At 37.7% G+C, this 21,141-nt stretch overlaps 1 protein-coding gene across 1 annotated transcript in view; it reads right to left on the bottom strand.

The window, feature by feature from the left end:
- Jhbp1 (Juvenile hormone binding protein 1) overlaps positions 1–15,347 on the bottom strand; it is a 47,844-nt gene extending 32,497 nt beyond the window's left edge. Inside the window, exon 1 of the mRNA XM_071599343.1 lies at positions 14,824–15,347. Within this exon, the coding sequence (XP_071455444.1) occupies positions 14,824–14,911 (88 nt within the window). The 5' untranslated portion in view covers positions 14,912–15,347. The remainder of the gene's footprint in view (positions 1–14,823) is intronic.
- Positions 15,348–21,141: the final 5,794 nt, after the last annotated feature.

The following is a 21,141-nucleotide window of genomic DNA, read 5'->3' as shown; positions in this document are numbered from 1 at the left end:
TGAAGTTACGTCATTCCGCTCGCCAAACATCTCCCTTCGCGGCGATTCGAGGAAACGATTTTTGCGACGGGTTGAGCCCGTCTAGCAAACAAATGGTAATGGAAGGCTCGACCTTCCGCCTCTTCGTCCACTTCCCCCTCTTCACCCCTCCCCATCCTCCCCCTCTCGCCCTCCACCAACCCGTCTCCTCACACCCTTCCCACTCTCACTCACGCCCCACTTTCTCTTCACCCTGCGCGTGGCCGTTCCTGCGTTGTTTTTTTCTTTTTAGTCACCCCCTCCCCTCTTCGAACCTGAAGTGGTGGGAACCAATTGACCAATAACCACGGGTAGTCGATTGCTAAAATAGTATAGACCTAGTCATAGGTATGGTGTGCTATTTAGTTTAGAATGTTTCCAAATCAAAAAGAAACCATTTATCATTCCTGCAAAGTCAGGGCGTTGTGAGAATTTTTGACATTGGATACAATCAAGGTTATCATATGGTCCAGAATAATATCATTTAAATACTGAAGTTATTCAAACGCGTTCAAATTGATGTGATTAATGAGTAGTATAAAAATAAAAAATCACGTTTTGTACAGGTCAATTTATTTGCATGCTTTTTTTGTGCTTGGTGACAAGTGTTGATAATAGCGTCCTGGATATATTCTGATAATTATGTGTACGATATGAACTGAGCTCTTTATTTGGTAGGCTCTAAAGGATAATCAAAAATTTGCATGCACTGTTCCTCTATGCATTCAATATGAATTTTCCACGTATACCTTATTGACTCCTCCCTATGTACTAGAATTTTAGAGCTAAGAGCAACTTTTTGGTCCATTCACACTGTAACTATCTGAACGTCGCTTAAGGTAAGACTTTCGTCTCTTTTTTTAAATATTTTTTCATAACTTGGAGGTTTCATTTCCTTCACATTTTTCGTTGCCTAGGGAGATGGAGAAAGTGTGATTAAAGTAAGCGAATAGTGAGCAGACATTGGTTAATGATTTTATACCGCCGACGTCCGCAGTTTAGAGATGGGGTCGACGTATACCTATCTTAAGGAAATTCCATTTCCTCTTCCGTTTTAAGCTTTATCCGATATTAGATAAATGAAATTTAAACCGTTGATGTGCATAAATATACCTGTGTTTGTTTCGCTGACAGATAATTGGCATCACGTCATACTAGAGAAATATGAAGTTAATATTTCATGTGTCGAAATTTTTATCATATACAAAACGCCACTATTTATTAATTACTTTGCCAAAACAAAAATTAGCTGTGGATCTTGCCGTCAAATGCAAAATTTTTCAATTATTTTATGCGATTCACATCAGATAAATCTTGGCCGTTATTGGTGGATTGGGATACCTTAGCTTTAAAAGTTGACCGAGGAGGGAGAAATGTAGTGGGCGTAGTGAGACGACTACTGATTTTCGTCGCCTCCCGAGTGTGGAGTGGAGAGTGGAGGCAGGGCACACGGATGAGGGTGAGCGAACAGTTCGGCGGCCGGATGGGCGATGGTGCGTGCCCCTTAGAAGGCTTTCCTGCACGATGGTTTAATTGGCGATGAGTGGCGGTGGTTGTGTAACTTGCGGCGCCGATGGGGGCGGAGGGGGGACACGCGGAAGAGACGCCTTATTGGTCGGGTGAGGGGTCGCCCGCTGGCTGCCCACCGCTCCCCGTCAAGTGGACGGCAGGGGCGAGAGGGGGGGGATTGCGTGGGGTCGGAACGCTCACACATACACCACTCCCGGCAACTACTGCATGGCATGCCGGGTGGGATATGTAATATTGGAATATTTTTATGTGCGTAATGTTTGAAAGTGGGAAAAACCATCTTTTCCCCATAACCGACTACCTCTCAAATGAGCCAATGCTCTAGAAAATTGGCTCTGCTGGGACTCATTAGAGAAAGTGGCATATTTTTCAGTTCATTATTTAACTACCTGTCGTGTTTCTTCCCGAGTTTCCTCCACCACATTATTTTGTAACTTTTAATGACTGAAGGAATATTTTTTACGCAAAACAACTTTTAGATTAGAGCTAATATTTCATAGGCAAGGTATTTTTTTCTAGAAACATAATTAATTCTCGTTAGATCGAAGCACGGGTGATTTTTTCACTGGAACCATTTGCGGCTCTTATCCATACAGATTGGTAATAATGTGCCATTCATATATTCTAACCATAGGTAGGCACCCACATTTTATGAGCTAATATATTAATCAACACTCTTTTTTTTATGATTGTTTGAGCAGAATGGTAGCTGTAATCACAATTGTTTAAAAATTCGTAATTGGTTCGATATAAACCATTATTTGATTTATAGCCATAAATATTCTAATCTTTAGTTTTCCCCCGAGCGGTGAAGAATACTTAAAACTCCTTAGCTTTCAAACCTCACAAAATTCACGGAAAGTGGAACTGTTAACAGTAATTAGAAACCATTAGTACTTTTTCTTTATATTTGACGTCTTCATTGATAAAAAGAGATTATTTTTCAATGCAAATGTTTTACTAATGTTATTGAAAGGATATTAATGCGCCTACAATGAGGTAATCACTCAAGTTACAAAGTTAAAAATTGGGCAAGAGATCAATTAGTGTCTTGTACATTAGCAACGTATGTCAACTTAGGCAATATAATTAAGGTACTTTCAATTAGAAAAAAACTATTAAATTTCAAAATCCTATGTCATTTAACCTTCAATTACACCAAAGCCGCAAGAAGTTAATAACATTGATTCGCAAATAAAAAAATTATCAAATTATTCCAGGGAAAACTAAAAATTTAAAAGACCTGCAAATAATGTAAAAAGCCACCATCCAAGTATGATTTACCTATTTCATTTTATATTCACTATGAGATAATGTTGCATAATTAATATTAACATAAACTCATAATTATTAGCAAGATCTCTCTTCCCCATGAAATGCATAAACTTAGTCAAGTTTGCAAACTTCAAGAGTTATAATTTAATGTTATAATTTATTGAGAAAAGATTTATAAATAACATAATAATTCATTTAAAAAATATTTAGTGACTGTTTGTTGTGAGTTAAAACTTAATTAAGTACTAAATGAAATGTTGCACGAAAAATGTTTTTTTTTCAACTAATTTGAGAAGTATTCAGTACTCGCGCGACATTTTATGGCAGGGATGAAAAGCCTTCAAGCTTATGGAGATTCTGAAAGATGAGTTACGCATGTTCGTCCTTTTTTCAGTATATTCTGTAATCACACAGCAAAGCAACTCGAATCGTTTGCGTTCCAGCCCATTGAATTAAATAGTCGAAAGGAAGGATATAGTCTTAGATATAGAATTTTCCTGCTTATCAAAAATATTTCTCAATATTGGATTTTGTTATTATGGATTGTCATTCTTTCCAGGCGAAATGTAACCGAAGGGCAAAAATTTGGCTACGAAGTTTGAATTTGAGTGTGCAAGGAGAATTTCAGGTCAACTTTTAATATCAACTTGACTTATGATTTTTGACAATACGTGGGAAAGTACTGCGACATGGATTCATTTTTTTACTCCTGGTGGTAAATCATTGTGACCTGTACGACATAAATAATATAGTCGATATTCATATCGCAGTGGCGAAAACCGCTCTTTCTTTGTGATGTTTCTTGGATCATTAATATTTTTGCATATCTGAAATATCAACTAAGGTGTTTTATTAAATTCAGTGTTTCTATTTCACCACTTAGTCAGGCAGTTGCGAAATTTCAACGCTGCCGTAAGGACATAATCCATCGCTGAGAAGAGTATTATACCATTGCACCTACGGATAAACAATGAAACCTTATCCATTAAGAGAAACGTTTGTTTTCTAGGCCTTATTGATTCAAGTAATTGTTCATCCTCCGTGATCCCCGAGGCCACAGTGAGAGGCAGTGAGGGGATTTCAATCCCTCGCGACGCTCACTCGTGAACGGTGGGTGACTCGACGTTTTCAAGAGAGTCCCACTTTGAGAGTTGCACTTACCTACCCTAAGCCCGGCAGACGCGCATCGAATATCATTCGCTCCGGCCTTTTCACGGGGTGCATTCGGAGAGAGGCGAGGCAGGGGGTGGGGGGCCTCGAGGGTAGGTTGGAAAGGGGGATTATCAGGCCACGCCACGGTTGGAGCGAGTTTAGTTTTCTCCCGGGTAGGCAGTTCTCGCTGCGGCTGGAGATGGGGGCGGAAGGATTTCGTTTTCTAGGCAGCGGGTTTGAAAGCGAGGTTCACTTACCCCACGCGCGAACTAAACCGGGCTATGAATGTTTACGAATGCGAATGCGCCGAGGCACGCCGCTTGCTCCCGGCCGTGCGTTTCACATGCTTCGAGGATAGGAGAAGGCATTTTGTATTCACTGCCCCCTCCCCCCTTTCGCCGCCTAACCGATCCCCTTATATTCCAGTCTCACTGCGTGCTTTCTAAGTTCAGCGTTGCGTCACTTGGGCTACAATTCAATTAAGGTTTATTTTTCAGTGGTTTCATTACTCAAGTGGATAACTCGAAAACCTCCTAGTCATTTAGGAGAGGTGAACGGTAAGTCCACTTCTCATTTAACCCCGTTCATGCCTATTATGGCATTTTAAAAGAAATGGCCTTTTTGGCGACAACGCTGAAATGATTGTATGTAGGACAATTGTAATCTGCCTATCTGGATAATCTTTCGAAATGGGTTTCGATATGTTCCATACTATGATTTAAATAATAGAAGAGAAAAGAATATTTTATGCACACGAAACGAATTGAACCTCTCACACGCGCTACGCGAGATGGAGAACTACTGGAAACCTGGAAAGTAATGTCAATTTTACAATATTCTATCACTGTTGTGAATGTTTTCAAGTAGTCACCATATTTCAAAGGATGAACTACAATCCAATAATGTAAGTATTATTGTAGTCATGCAATTTCATGTTTAAGGTGCAGGTAATTTATAAAAAAAGTTTAACAAAAAATTAAAATTAAAATTTGAAATGCTGTTTATTGTTTTATTCCCAAGGAATTGCAGGAGATGCCGCAACAGTAACTTTTAACGGAGTCATCCTCTAATGCGCATTATAATGCAGTAATTTCGGAGTGTAAAAATCACTCACCACGACCGGGATTAAAACCCGAATCCCTCAATTTTAAGTCGAGTGCTTCATCCAATTAAGCTTTATAGGCGTCCTCTTATTCTACGACATTTTGGGGCTTCTAAAGGAACATGATGTTGTGACGAAATACCGTGCATATAATGTCACCGGCATTCGCAGTCGTTCGTTTTAATTAAAATTACTTTAAACTTATGATTTCATAAACTTGAATGATTGAAATTTAAAACTTAAACATTTGCTTTCATATTAATGGCTACTCTCATTTAAGACCAAATTTGTAGTTAGCTCTTTTTCTTCAATATTATATACGTCCATTAGCAGGTGTTAATGTATTAAATAAATTTCTAAGATGATACAGACGCATACGACTAACTTCTTGCCCAACTCAACACTCTGGATATTAAGTGCAAAGTACAATAATCCACTACTGATGGCATGTAATGATGCAATTTCATGAGCATTGGTAGGATCTTAATTAATCCAATAGGGTAAAAATGATTAAATGTGGCATTGAATTCTCATGAATTGGCGTGAGCAATCAGTGCGTTGAGCTAAAATATATGATTAATTTTGAAATTGAAATAATAATTAAAGTTAATCATAATTAAATAATTTTGATTGAATTGTTCAAATTTACTCTTAAGTGTTTTCAAATTAGGTTGAAAACTGGCTGGAAGCTGGTAATTAAAGTTTGCTTTCGGATTTAAAGTACAGTTGCGTAATTAGCTACATTGTGGTCACTATTTGTGCGTGTAAAACAGTTGAATTGCAGAACGCAATCCGACTCTAACTTAAATCTAGTGAGTATCCCAAATGGTACAAATGAAATAACTTAGAAATATCATATATTTCAAGAAACTTGTGGCAGTGTGTCAGAAGTGGTAGGTATTCTTCTCCCAAATCAGGATGTCATGTGTATTGTATATTCAATATTAGTTTTCTTTGACATTCTCTTTCTCGTTTAAAGGAGGGATACTGCTTCTCGCAGGTAGCATCATATTTCGCAAATGGTCATATCTGTTAATAATGAGCCAGTGAGTTTGCTAGGTTATCGCTCAGGTTAGAATAAAATTAAGGGTATTAGCTTGCATCATAATTAACTCGGCAGTTTACGGTTTAAAGTCAGGAGTATCAAGGAACCTCCTTTCCCCTTTGCAGATTCTGGGTGTGTCTGACATGCAATCTATACTAAATGTGAAAAATATCTTTCTAAAAAGTTGTTTATTCTATCGATGAATATAAAAGATAGGCGCGTAGAGCATGCTTAATAATTCATAATTCGTGTAAACAATTAAATTAGAGACGAGGGTTAAAAATAATAATACTCGTCTAATAAGCAACATTGATCCAATGCGTATCATGGAGTATAATTTGAAATACGTTTTATCGGTAACCGATATACAAAAATTAAATCATTATATACTGTTTCAGAGAAATGGACTGGATGAAGCATTAATGCAAGTATGCAGGGATGATGAAAACCTCTGAATGCAATTCCTGCGATTTATGGAACAGGTTTTTTCTAAAAGGTTGTGACACTTAAATAAGACTCCACTTCATCAGAGGTTTGATCGACTTGTTCGCCGTAAAGGTGAAGTCTAGACTGGAATGAATCGGGAGGGGCCATTTCAAGGACGGTCGTTTTAAAGATGATGACGCTAAATGTTCACACATGGGTCTGACGATGACATTTTACGCCTAAACCATTGCTATTGAGTAAATCGTTATGGGTATTAATGACAGTTGGCTTTGTCTCATAGCAATTTTAATGGAACTTAAATTTTGCTCACAACAAAAAGAGTTTCGATCAAAACCAATTCGGTTCAACGCTAATTCATGGATACTTCATGAACATTACTTAAAAACAACTAACGACCATTAACCCTGTAAATAACTGGAAATTTGGATCGGGATTATAAATATAATGACCTTGTAAATCCTGCTCGAAATGAAAATATTTTCAAGAATTAAATGGTCTCCACGGAGATCGTAAAAATTAAAGTTTAAAACCTTAAAAAAATATGTGGAAAATTACAAACTCATTTAATATGGACACAGTAATACTTGAATGCGAGAAAGAAAGGGTATTAAGTGTTCAAAATCAAATTGGGGTGGATACCATCACCGGAAAACTATTTAAGGGTTTAGAAAAATGTACTATACAAGGAAGATTTTTAATGGCCTAATTCTTAACCTTCATGTAGGAGCCATTTAACCGGAAGATTTCATCAGCTCAGCTTCAGTTCGTATGTTAGGACTTTGCAACATATGTAGGGACTTCAAGCTAAAAGGATGCTTACAATCATCAGTAAGGGGAAAAACATAAGGGAAATGGTTATTTTGGGATGATTGATTTGGGTTGTGGAAACTCGTGTTTTCATGTCAATTATTAGACTTTTAATAGAGAGTAATATAGGATACAATCAGAATATATAAATTTGTTTGTTTCGAAGATTTTGGAGAGGTGTATGAGAGAGGTAGAATCAATTATATTGTATTACCGAAGATAAGAGTGTATTCAAGGAATAGAAGACTCCTTATCCGTAATTTGTACATATCTCAGAATGCTTCGGTGAGAGTGGCGGATGGAGAGTCACGATGGTGGGTGATAGGAAGAGGGTTGGCCAAGGGTTGTCCATTATCAACTGTGCTTTTCAATATATATATGGAGGAAATGGTAAAATAGGCATGGGAAACACTGGGCATAGGAATAAAAGTCGATGGGGAATCCGTGAAATCAGGTTTGCTAACAATCAGTCTTTATTTTGCCAGTCACCCATGGACTTGCAATCATTGCTGAGCTCATGAGCAAAATAAGGTGATATATATGGGGTGGGAATTAATGTAATGAAAACGAAGTTTATGCAGTTTCCGTTAGCTAATTTAAGCGTTAAAATAGGACCCCATAAACTAGAGCAAGTAAAGCTGCCTTGGAATTATTTTGGCCAAAATGAACAAATTAATGGAAATATCATAAGCAAAATTGTGTCAGGCAAAGACGTTTACACGAAACGGATTGGATTAATGACAGAGACTTTGAGTAATGGTTGTAAATATATGACTCATTAAAGGTTAAATATGGAGTATGGTTTTGCATGGCGCGAAAAAATGGTATTTGAACGAAGACGATGGGTGCAAATTGGGTGCTTTCGAAATATGGCAATGAAGAAGAATGGAAAAGGGGGAGTAGACAAAAGGGAAAACAAACTAGGAATTGAAGAGCGACTTATTGTAGAGTCGGATGTCAGACTGTGTACGTATTTTTAAGAGAGGTATGTTACTGCCCCGTACCCTCGCCTGCCTCACGTTTATAAAGTCCTTAGCATTACCCAAATTTTTCGATATCTTCATTAAGAGGAGCCAAAAAAGAATTAATTTCTTAGAACTGCTACCAAAACTACTATATAGTAATGCAACAATTGCAGAGTGTGAAAGTTTTACACTATGAAATTTTTGCATTGCAATGCCTATTAGCGGATGACTCCGTTAAAAGTTCCTGTTGCGGCATCTCACGCATTTATTTGGAACTAACTAAATAGTACTTCGTACCATGATGTGCTTAAATGAATTTTTTAATTCGTAGTGTTCGAGTGTTTTAAACATTTATTAGTCAGTCTGTTAAAGGAAGAGTTATGATTACATTTAAATCTGTTTTTGATTCATTCATAATTCTAAATTCAATCGCCGGTCATCCATAATTCTAGAATCTCCAGCAAAGATTGACTCCGGATGTTAAGTCATTTACTCAGAAGTACATATTTTGTATTTAGGCAGTGGCGAGAAATATTTCATTGAGATGTCTTTAACTTTATAATACTAAAAACATATTCTATTTTAACATCCCTCGTTATTACAATTGAATTACTACGTTATTTTATTACAGTTTAGATCATATAACTGAACTAACCAGTCTGATTATCTTTTAATGGACTATTTTACACTATCACGACTTTTTGATAAATACCCACAGGATATGGTACCAGTAGAACAGGCATAATAATTTTATAATATATAGCATATTTCCTTGGTTTGAGAATTCAGGCGAAATATGATCAAATGAGAAAGATACTGGTCAGCGGTGAGATGAAATTGGTCAACCTCAGCCGTCGCTTAGTCTGCCATGGGTAGAGTCACGTATGACATATTGAACAGAAGTCATAGCCAAGAGAAGACGTTGGATAGGCTGGGAAATATCTTTTTATTCAATAAACAAATCAATATTAAAGAACAGTTTCATAGTTTTCGAGTCAAACTTTGGGGCAGTAACATAATTTTTAACTCTTTTCTAATTTCCATCAGGCTAGTAGGGGTAATTTATCAAATACTGCAAGCTTCATAATTCTTTCCCACCACCATGCAATTCCCTTATTCAAGTATTCTGAATGAATGAAAAATTAAAATTGAAGTGCATTGAAGGAAAACTTTAAGAATATGAACTGAGCCTTATATATATTACGCTGTACATGAGCATATCACTACAAATAATGCTTAGTATTTCGACAGACATCCACCTATTTGTATTTAAATTTAGTGAAACCATTTTACTGCAAGAATTTTTCACTGGAAAATGGTAAGCGCGGTTGACAGTTACTGTAAAAAATATGTAATTTAGGATTCATTTAAGTAATGATTGATTTCTTATTTTTCTGTCATCGACTACAGTCACGTGAAAAGTGAGTTGAAGATGGTTTGCTGTAACATGCAAAGTTATCAAGTGCCGGCTGGCAGTTGTAGTGCACCCGATTGAAATTTCTTGAAATGTGAGTTTAATGTCTAGTATGATTATTAATAACAAAATTATACCACCAATGCCATATAAAAACGACAACACTCTCGATTATTTTTTTTTCGATATCATATGTTGCGGTCGTGTTTGCGGTTATGCATTGGTCGCTCGATTCTAGTGTTAAAAACCGTTTCCTGATTCTGAAGTCTGGTTGATCTTTGAAAAATCCCATAATTATCCGTTTCCAGTCTATGTAAATGTAAAGAGATGTCGGAGCGATGATATTTCTAAGTGAGGATATACGATCAAGTTGAAACATTAGAAGTTAAGAAAGCATGCGAAACCTTTTTTCGCGGCGGTCAACTCTTAAATCTCGACGTGTCTCTCCAGCTATGGTACCTAACGGTGCCGACGGTAAATTGTGGTGCAATTCTCGACGAATAGATCGAAGCCGAGTGACTTCCATGCTCATTGCTTCATTTCACCACTTCTTTCACTTTCCTACGGCAGGGACTCTAAGAGTGCCTGCGCAAATCGCTAGGTTTCTCTTCTTACGACCGTAATAGCTTCCTTGTGCGCTGCACTCGAGGAATGGTAGACGCTAAAGAAAAAAAAATCACACAAATGTGCCAGCTGATTTTCTACCTAGCGGGAAAGCTGGTTTTGATATTCGCGCAGATTGCAGAGATGAGTGAAAGTGTAATTATTTTTTTAAAAAGATATGCCTGGGGTTAATGCCTCCGATATCCTCAGTAACAATGTTGTGGATTGAATGGGAGGCGGGAGTTTGAGTTGTAAGAAATCTTTTTGTGGTTTTTTTCTTAAGGCCATTGACGGTTAATGGCTTGACCATGGTAATAAAACACCGAAGCACATATTTTTTTTCTGATTTAAGAATAGATTGGGCTGACGGAGCTCTTCAAACAAAGGCGTGTGATGGAGAGGAAATGAATAACATATAAGACACTACTAATAGTCATTCATAGTCATTAGTAGTTTAGTTAGTAATATACTAGTAATAGTCATTAGTATGACACTACTAATACTACTATTATACCAGTACTATAATGTTGTATCATATTCATTTTGAAGGCAATTTTTTTTTTAACTTAGAAAATATTTCTATGTGAGAATAGTTTCCTATTCTTTGGCCATTGCTTAAGGTGGAGTCGGTGGAAGAAGAAACTACCTAGTCTCAATTTCGCTCCAATGAAGATGTTTTATTGTTATTCTCATTATTATTAATGTTGGTTTTTTTAATTTTTTTTTGTTTTTACTGTTATTATTATTATTATTAATGTTGTTATTCTTATATTATTTTTGTAGCTATTGTTATTATTGCTCAAAGGAACAGATAAACTTTCATGGCAATAAGATTTTGAGAAACCAATACATTTTGTAACAATCAAATAGTAAAGTTCTTACAAAATATTCGCAAAGGTTTTATTTCACTCTAGTTTAAGCGTTGGAAATTCTGCTCAAAATTAAATTAGTATACATTACGCAAAATTCTTCACAAGGCTGGCTTGTTCACACGTGTACTATTGAGATTTTTCGGCTGCACTCGTCTGAATTATGGCGCAACTGCATTCGATCACTTTCGCAAGTTCGGGACCTTGACGGCTCGCCAAATGTGGCTTGTTAGTATCCCAGTTGCCACACGGGTCTCCAGCGACTCGCAGGGCATGAGGCAGATAACTTGGAATGTCCCCGTGGGTATCATGAGAGAGATCCATCAGTGTTGCTTCTTTTCTTATAGTCATTCATACCTTGGCTTTTTCAGTCCGTTCAGATGGTACTTTTCCTCCGCTAACAAATGTTAGCAGAATAATTACAATACTAAGAGCATAATTAGTTACCGAGATGAGTATATCATCTCCAAGATGATGTTTAGAGGTTGTGTCTTGCCATGTGCGTCTCCAGAGGTCAAATTCGTGCCGCTGCAGGATTATCAAACATGTATTTACATAAATTAACCTAAATGGAACACATTTTAATGCACTTAGTATGAAAAATCAAGCATATTTACTAGAAAGAATTTTTAATATAAATAAAACTAATTTACTGAAATCCATTATTGAAATAGAAAGAAAGACTCGTACTTTTCCACAGATTTTATTAAACGGCACTAGTGCCGTTATTAAATTAAACTGGTGCCGTTTAATAAAATCTGTGGAAAAGTACGAGTCTTTCTTTCTATTTCAATAATGGATATCAATTACTTCCACGAAGTGAAGCCTGAAACAATAGAATATAATTTACTGAACTTTATTAAGATATTTCCACAGCCATCTTAAATCCGTCTGACTATATAAAGAGGTGAAATAGTCACTGGTTAGCCATGGCGTATTTATGTGTGAAATTAAAAGTAGCTCGTATTAAGATGCACATGATTTTAGGAGAAACTTCTGAAATGCATTTCGAGAAATCAGTAATAGGATAAATTTCTACTTATCCCTAATTTAAATAGAAGTAGAATACTTCTCGCAGATACGTTTCAATTGAGATAATGGCATGCTCAAAGGCAAATCAGCAAGGAATGATATTGTTACTGAAAGAACCATGGAGATCTGGAGGCACCTCCCTTCCGTTGTGTGAATCTCGATCGACTGATCCAATTCAGGCGTCGTCCCACCTATATACCCACCCGGACCCCGAATCCGAGGCCGAGCGGGCATAGGGAGGTAGGACGGTCCGAGAAGGACGGTCGGCCGGATTCAATTCGGAAGGGACATACCTCCAGGTCACATTGCGTGACAATTCCTTTATTAACGACATATATAAAGACATTACATTAGTATTATTAAATATCACACCTCTTCCCCTTGAAAAGCTATGCAACACTGCCGTGTTGTCTACAAAGATATTAATGGCGGTGTCAGGCTCTGCCACACTGACCGCGTGGTGTGCCGCCATTATGGCTGCCAGGGCTTCAGCTATTACAATTGGTGCTTCTTCCTCCAGTGCCCATACTTCTGTTGTATTCAGCATAGGTATTGTCCATGCCACCTGCCATGGCGTAGCGTCACTGTACACGTCCATAATATACTTATAATTCACAAACTCACGTGGCTGGTGCCAGGCTCCTTCATCCCATAGACGGGACAACCATGTTGTGTCGCGTTGCGCTGTCTGAGTGATCAGGAACAACGGTAGCCGAAGAACATAGACACACCATGAAATAAATCCCGCTGCTTTGGGGATATCGCGGGTGCGGATGCGTTTAATCACGTTTTTAATATAGCAAATCCGTCTTAATGAATAACGTGTTAATTTCAGGGTCAATAAGAAAGTATATACTTATCCGGTGTTAATTAAGAAAGGCAACTAAAAATAATTCTGTATTTCCGTGAAAAAAATCCAAATTATTAGTTTATATGTGATTCAAAAAATGATTGAATGAGCATTTTTGAATCGATCTAACTTCATTTTGTCCTCAATTAAGTCTTATTTTATTAATTTTACGCAACAGTTTGAACATTAATTTTGCTTCCCATAGAATGTTTCCCAAATGTTTCCCGAGATATTCCAAGTCATTCAAGTAACAAAAGAAACTCCTTGGGAGGTGCCCTTGGTAATTTCATTATTTTTCTTTCCCTTTAGCAAAAATCGCCCAAAGAATCTCTCTTTGAAATTTTCTCTTAGTACACCGTCCATTTTTACCGTGATAACCGGTCATCATTTGTGGAAACCGATTTCTCTTCTTCCTGTCGATACCTATCGTTTTCCCATCCTACGTATAAGTGTCAGTTGTAATGCTACCCTTAATAAGCCCGCATACATGCCTTGAGTAGGACTATAAGATTCAAAAAGTTTGAATTTGGCAAGTGTGACCGGAAAAGTTGCATATTTTGTTTTTTCTTTGGACTAAAAGGATGTAAATATTAAGGAGGTTATTTTAGGTCATGGTTCAAAGCGTCAAATATTAAAAGAGTAATTAGGTCCTTGTGACGATATTGTAAATGGATAGTTTATGTGTGTGGTAGTTTTCTAGTTTATGTATGTTTTAGGATCAAGGGTAAAGCCATAAGCTCTATGCCAGCCTCCTCTTGACTCCAAAGGACGCACTTGAAGCTTTCAAGGTTAAATCTGTGTATGGGGAAAATCTATTGCTTATACTAGCACAGCACACTCGGATATCATCCTAATAAGGATAAAACTTTTCTTAGCAACAAAAATTAAACATAACATAAAAGATTTAGGATCTGAGACATTTTAATGTAAAATCTAATCAATCTTAAAGTGAGTTTTAAATGAAAAATGAAAAAATTGGCCGCATTAACCAAACGGATAATAATTGAAAAGCACAAATGAGTAATTGCTCCAAGGCAGAATGCATGAAATAGAAAGACAATCAATGAACGGAAGACAAAGGAAAGGCGAAAGGGTTAACATAAGAAAACAAAAAATAATTTTTACTACATGGTTCATTTGGAATTTGCTGTACTAAATAACCCTTTCACATGGCAAAGGGAAAAATATTTCTATTTTAATCATCTATATTTTTTTAATATCAAGGATATTTGAATAAGGACAAATCAAATTCATTATTTTTGTAATTAATGATGATGGTTACAGTTATAATTACGAAGAGGCATAAAATCACTGTTACGTGAGGTTCTATTTGAACTGAAGAATTCCAACAAATCAAACGAAAATATGGAATATTTTAATTTAAAAAGATTACTCGGAAAATTTACCTGTGACTATCAGTGTCATAAAGTACCCTACTGACGTATTTCTAGTTACCAATACCAAGATGTTGCTTAAAATTGTCATTTTCTCCCATCAAACTTACTCACATATGCAAATATATTAAAAAAGAAACAAGCATCGGTGGTGACACACAATTCAGGAAATAGTCTTCTTATTGCAAGAGCTTGAATAGTAAACCAAAATATCACTCTTAAATTAATCCCAGACGTGCTGGAGAGTTTCGCTACATTACTAGAACTAGGCTAGATTGATAGATAGAAAAGAGATTGGATATATGCAGGGCAAAACTCACGGATTTCGTCTCCAACGGCGCATACATTCTGCAGCACGAAAACCAGGAGCAAAGTCGCCAGCTTCTTCCTCGATGTCCCCGACTCCATGGCGATCGTCTCTTCGGATTCGTATGTTAGGTCAGCCTTCCCTGCGGTGTTCCTCCTCTCCACTAAGGGGCGTCGTGCAGAGCCGAACGGACTTAAGGTCGGGATACCTTGACGAATGGGTGACTGTCGAAATTCTGGCGAGCGGGCGTCTTTAAATACGACCACGTGCGCGCGTTATACTTTTTCGCGAGCTGTGCCAATTCGCGAAACTCAATAGACGCGTCTTTTACACCTTATAAATACTTTCTGAATCGATAGAAAATTGAAATTTGCCTTTTGGTATGGGTTCGAGAATGATTTTACTGCCGATAGGAAATAGTCTAGATTAAGAGACAAGACACCACAAAAATGTCTATTTTTCCCCAAAAGCTAGTGAATCTTTCCCTCTAACCTTCTGCCTGCCTCTCCTGCTTCCCTTCTAGTCAGCAATCGGACGAGTGAAGAGCCTCGGGTGGCTTTGAGCCGATGGTTTCGTCTCGAGTTCTGTCGAGAGGAGCTTTCCGGCCGCGGTGCATTTATAAACTTTCACTCAATTCTCCCTCCTTAGTAGGGACGCAGTGAGTGAGAGAGAGAGAGAGGGGTGGAGGGAGCAGGTCGGGGTCCTAAAGGGGGACGGGGGAAGGAGAGGGTGGGGGGCAGTTCCCCACGCCCCACCCACTTACCTCCTCCACCCACTCCCCTTCGAGCCCTCATCTTCAGTCTCCCTTTCGAAGAGGCGAGGGGGAAGGAGAAGGGGACCGGGGCAGTAACGAATCAAGTGACTCTATACTGCACAATACCCCGTACATCTACACAATCCCAGTGAGGGATTATAGGGCACCACTCGCGAAATAGAACACCACAAAACGCGAAACAACCAAAACATGTCAGTGCACACCCACAGAGACGAATATATTCATGCAAAACACATTTAAATTTACACGCAAGCAAATACATATATTTACTAATTCCAATTCATAGTACGAGTATATAATAGCAAATAGCATACACAAGCACATGCGCCTAAGAAGGTACCAGATGCCTGCGCATCGTTTAATATTGTCCTCGTCTGTGATTCGACTGTCTTTATCATTAATAGTATGGCTTTGATTACTTATTACTGTAATTCCTGATTGTCAGAGGATTTATATCCATCTCAATTAAAGTCTATTTTACCTATCTTATCTTTGCGGTCTAACCTACCCAATTAGTGTGGGGCACATACTCTGAATGTAATGTAGGGTGCACTATCCAAAAACATATCCAAACTTCTCTTTGTATATTTCTTAATATACCCTTCATCGTTTCCGAGACAACTGATGAAGAAGCGAAGACTTTGGTGGGCGGTGGTTAGAGACGGGGTAAAAATCAAATGCGAAGTAAAATAACTAATGCTAATACCCACACGATTGCCAACATCAGGAGAACTTGGTGATGGAATGGATTATTTATTAGGGGATGGCAGAGTAGAGTATACCTCCTTACTGGATGAATCCATACACGGGTCTAACAGGCGTGTTTTTCATCTGAGTTTTTCGCGGCCTCCTTCCGAAACACTTGCCGTAAAGAGAAATGGGTTCATCCATCGGATTAGGGTACTGGTAATCCCGTAGTTGGAATAGGTTACCCGTTTTGTGGATCACCCTTCACCGCGAGCCACCCGGCGAATATCACGGTGCCGCGCGTGGGGTAGCTGCTCTAAAAATCCTATTTTTGAGAAAAAACGGGCTCTATGGTGCTTGAAAAAATATTATTTTGTGAACACCTTTGCAAAAAGTATGCTGAATATCACGTTAATTTGTAACAAATTGCTGAAAAGTTATGGAACTCAATCTCACCATTCTATTTGGTAACGAAGAATGAAAAACGGTTAAGAAATGAAATGCAAATAAATTAATTTCACTTAATTTTTAAATATATCGAGTAACATTAAATGAATTTCATATTTAAAGGTATGTAAGGCATCCTCCAGGAGACCTCCTTCTTTTCACAGATACATATATCACACAAAACCACATCGTCAATCTTACTTCATGCGTGTAAATGGACACATGATGTGGAGTTAAACTAAGTTCAATTTCAAATTATTAAATGCTCAGTAAGTTATTCATCCATGACTTACAGAGCGATAATATGAAAAACGTATAATTGCTTCATTTTCTAAAGTACTTTACTTTAAATTTTCAATAAATTTAATAAGTAACAGGTAAAGTACCAGTATTAACTCAAAATCGTGAATCAAGCAATTAAAGTACGATTCGAGAGAAGTAAACCATCTAGAAAATATATTTCAAGTTAATTCAAATATTTACTTGGCTAAATTAATGTATTTTAGGGGAAAAATACATAAGGAGCATTCTCTGAATTCAAATGCACAAAAATATATTATATATTGGAGACTTTAACAAAGGAAAAATGGTCTAGACTTCTTAGGAATTAAGGCTACTTGGTTCGTTATTCCAGATGCATTATTGTTTTTCCAATTGAAGGTTGGTTTGGAAGGGAGAAGGGGTCCCCAATCTAATGAATAAGTACGTTCAAATTTGTTGAAAAAACTTCTATGATGAGATTCAATACATCTATCATGCAAAAAAAATTTTGAATGGTAATATGACATGTGGAAGTTATGAATAAATCCTTAGCTTTTTATTTGTCTCGGAAAATCTGCATACTCTTCAGAAAATCGACAAATATTTTAAACTCTGTCCGACAATATTTCCCCATCTCATCGTCAGGTCCCTACAAGTCATATCTGCATTCAGATAATTTAATTGAGAAGAACTAAAGTTAAATTTGTCTCCCTAAACCATCGAACGACACACATGCGTTTGTTCACATTAATATTGTTTATCCTTCGAAAATGCTGGGGTTCGTGAGTTGCTTTCCGTTTTCGTACAATTTTCAAAGTAATATAGTCATGCTCCCTCAGGAATAATTATTTCAGTCTTCCTCTTCCTATTCGTCGAGCTTTGCATAGAGTCGGGCCCAATGAGTTCCGTCGTTGCCCCACTCACTTCCCTGCAAAATATTCCCGGTTTTTCGGTGATAGCCGAGGATAATTTATTCAGTTAAAATTCTGCCTTATCATTCTTTCCTTATTTTTTTATCGTTGGATTTTCTACGGCTATATTATGATCAGATGCAATTCACCACAGAGGAAATAAAAAATAAAGCAATTAAAGAAAATGAGGCAATAAAATAAGATGAAAATATTGGTTATTGTATTATTTTACCGGCAATGTTAGGACTTAAAAAAATGTGCCTACTATTTTTCTCCCTCTACTTCCCCCTCAGCATTCTCTTCCATATAAAACTCCTCCCTCTGAGACTAAATCATCTGATTTACCTGAAAATGTTTACTATATGACTGTATACGTTGCTCCTATTCTGTCGCAAAATATGTCTCGTTAAATCTACAAATATATCAATCTACATTAGACTTCCAAATTCGACTCTCTGCATTAATTAATGGCAAACAACAGTAATATTGAAATGAAATTTTCGTTCAATCTCAGCACAATAAAAAGACGGTTCTATACACAAAACTTAAATTTCTGTGACAATGTTATGGAGTCGAAAACTGAAGGACTTGAATCTGCTAATGTTGCCTAATATTAAGTTCCAAAATTTTCTATTTTTTTCTGCTCACGTGAAGGTCACGGTGAAAAAAATCGTGGCCAACTAACCCAATAGCGTGATAATTGCTTTGCCCTGAGGAAGCCGCTCATTTTTTTTCATGATTTGAACCTTTCGTAACCCATCATGTTGCAATAGTTTCCACAAAAATCACCTAACCAACGTGATAATTAAAAATCTCTCGGTCATGAATATTTTGAGACTGAAAACGTAGCTTCTCATTGTTCTTGTAGCCCTCACACATGGCTGCCTTTCCCTCTTCTAAGATGAGTACCAACACTGATCTGAGTAAATCTTCCGGCCAAATTTTCCTCTTATAAATGCTAAGACGTTGTCCATGAAAACTCTACTATCCAAGTTTATTTAACTCTTGAATATTTCCTCGGGAATGTCACCTATGCTATAAGTCTTATTTTATTTCCCTAAGTAACCCTTCCATCTCACACTCAAGTATGCTTGTACCCAAGCTATTTGCATCAAAGTCATGTTGTCAGTCTATTTCCAAGCGTACTGGCATAATATTTTTAATACTTGGCTCCCGTAAGGTTACTCGTGAAAAATTCCCTTAAATCTACATACTGCATTTGAGCTTCAATTCGAATTCCCATCAAAAGTAGACAAAAATCGCCATTCCAACAAAGGCAGAGTTCCTTTCCCAATCACACTTCTATATTATTTGTCCGAATGGATGAATATCAGGTATCTGCTTCTATTCTCCGTATTTTTATTTTAAATTTAAAATTAGAATATTAATTTTATATCCTAAACAATGCCGTTTTAGGAATATATCCTTGTGTTAACGTTATACATTTGTCCTTTCCGGAAGAACTTTTCAGCCACTAATATGTTATCCACCAAAAAAATGTTTTTCACCTACGTAAATAGTTGTTTGCGGCCATCCAAATTTTACTTTGGAATAAAGGGGATAACTGAAGAGAATTTATCTTCCTTTTACCTTCATCTACAGGTGTATACTGTATATTCTCAACCTGTATATTCTCTATCCGAGAAAAAGTTAAGTAAATGCATAGTACGTTAATGTGGGTCGAATTTATTACCCTCTAGCATAAATATGAGAGTACTCTCTGCGTTCACATGTAACACACATTTATTTCTCTACACTTATTTCATACTCAACATGTAGCACTCAATTGGGAACAGTGGGAATATAAAATACAGACTTGAGAGAAGTTTTTATTAGAATATATATATATATATATATATATATATATATATATATATATATATATATATATATATATATATATATATATATGCTTTCGTAGACGTAACACAGAAGTGCCGAATAGTACAATACACAGTAACACACAATATAGAAACACAAAAAAGAAGAACACTCACACGTTATTTCTTGATATTTCGACGGAAACAATCCGTCTTCCTCTGAAGATATAGAAGTAATGACTGCTGGAGTTGTTGAGGTGAGGGGTGCGAGAGAAAGGGAAGGGGGCCAGGAGAAGGGGAGAACGGGAGGCGAAGGAGGGGTGAGGGTGGGCTTCCACAAAGTAACAATTTTAGGCCACTCCCATCAGTGAACGACATTGAGGCCCGGATGCTGATAGGCCATACAGATGTAAATGAATGCCATTTCAAGTGTTTTTAATTGTATAGGGTTATCGGATGTGGGAAGGGAGGCCAGGACGGAAACATTGTAGCACAGGTTGAAAGGGGTATTATGATGGGAAGCATGTTTAGGGATGGGGAGACCCGCGGACGGGGAGGAGGGATTGCACGAGGCGCGGTGGTTATTAATCCTAATGTTAAGTGGTGTGGAACATTGGCCTATGTAAAATGACGGGCAGAGTTTACAGGTAAGAAGATAAACTACATTCTTGGAAGTGCAAGAGGAATAGGGGAAGGGCGGGAGAGAGTTAAATGGTGGGATGGAGTGGGGTGGAGTGGTGAAAATAGGGCAGGTTTTGCATCTTGCTCGATGACATGGAGTGGGTATGGCTCTGGGGGTGTGAGGGGATTTTGAGAGCGGCCTGGTGGATTTGAGGATATTTGCTAGGTTGGCGGGACGTTTGAAAGTGACAGAGGGGCATTTGGGAAGAAGGTTGGAGGAAGTGTTGTGATTTTTGAGGATGGGGAATAGGTCTTTGAGGATGAATTTGAGGGACTGAATGCCTGGGAAGTAGGTAGTACAGATTGAGAGAGGCTGGGAGTCTGTGGTTGAGGCAGGCTTGGGGGTGTAGGAATGTTTAAGTATTTTTTTATGGAGGAGGGAATCAGGGTATCCTCGTTGGAGGAGGGAGTGGTGAAGGTTTTTGAGGTATTTCTTAAGGGATTCGGGATGGTTGCAAATGCGGTGACCGCGGATAGAGAGGGAGTAAGGGAGGGAGCGCTTGGTATGGGAGGGGTGACAACTGCTGTAATGAAGGTATTGCTGCTTATTAGTGGGTTTGGTGTGAACAGAGGTAAGGAATTTGTTATTGCTGAGGGTAATATTAACATCGAGGAAGGTAATCTGAGAGGATGAAATGGTCGAGGTGAAAGACAGGGATGAGGAATCGTTGAGTTGGGAGATGAAGGAATTGAGGGAATCTATGCTGTGTGGCCATAGTAGAAAGATGTCGTCAATGTATCGGAGCCAC

The sequence above is a fragment of the Hetaerina americana genome, unplaced genomic scaffold (genome assembly GCF_022747635.1).
Source record: "Hetaerina americana unplaced genomic scaffold, ioHetAmer1.1.p SCAF_11, whole genome shotgun sequence".
NCBI classification, from domain to species: Eukaryota; Metazoa; Arthropoda; class Insecta; order Odonata; family Calopterygidae; genus Hetaerina; species Hetaerina americana.
Note: the sequence above shows the minus strand (reverse complement) of the source record. Positions and strands in the feature narration are given on the sequence as shown.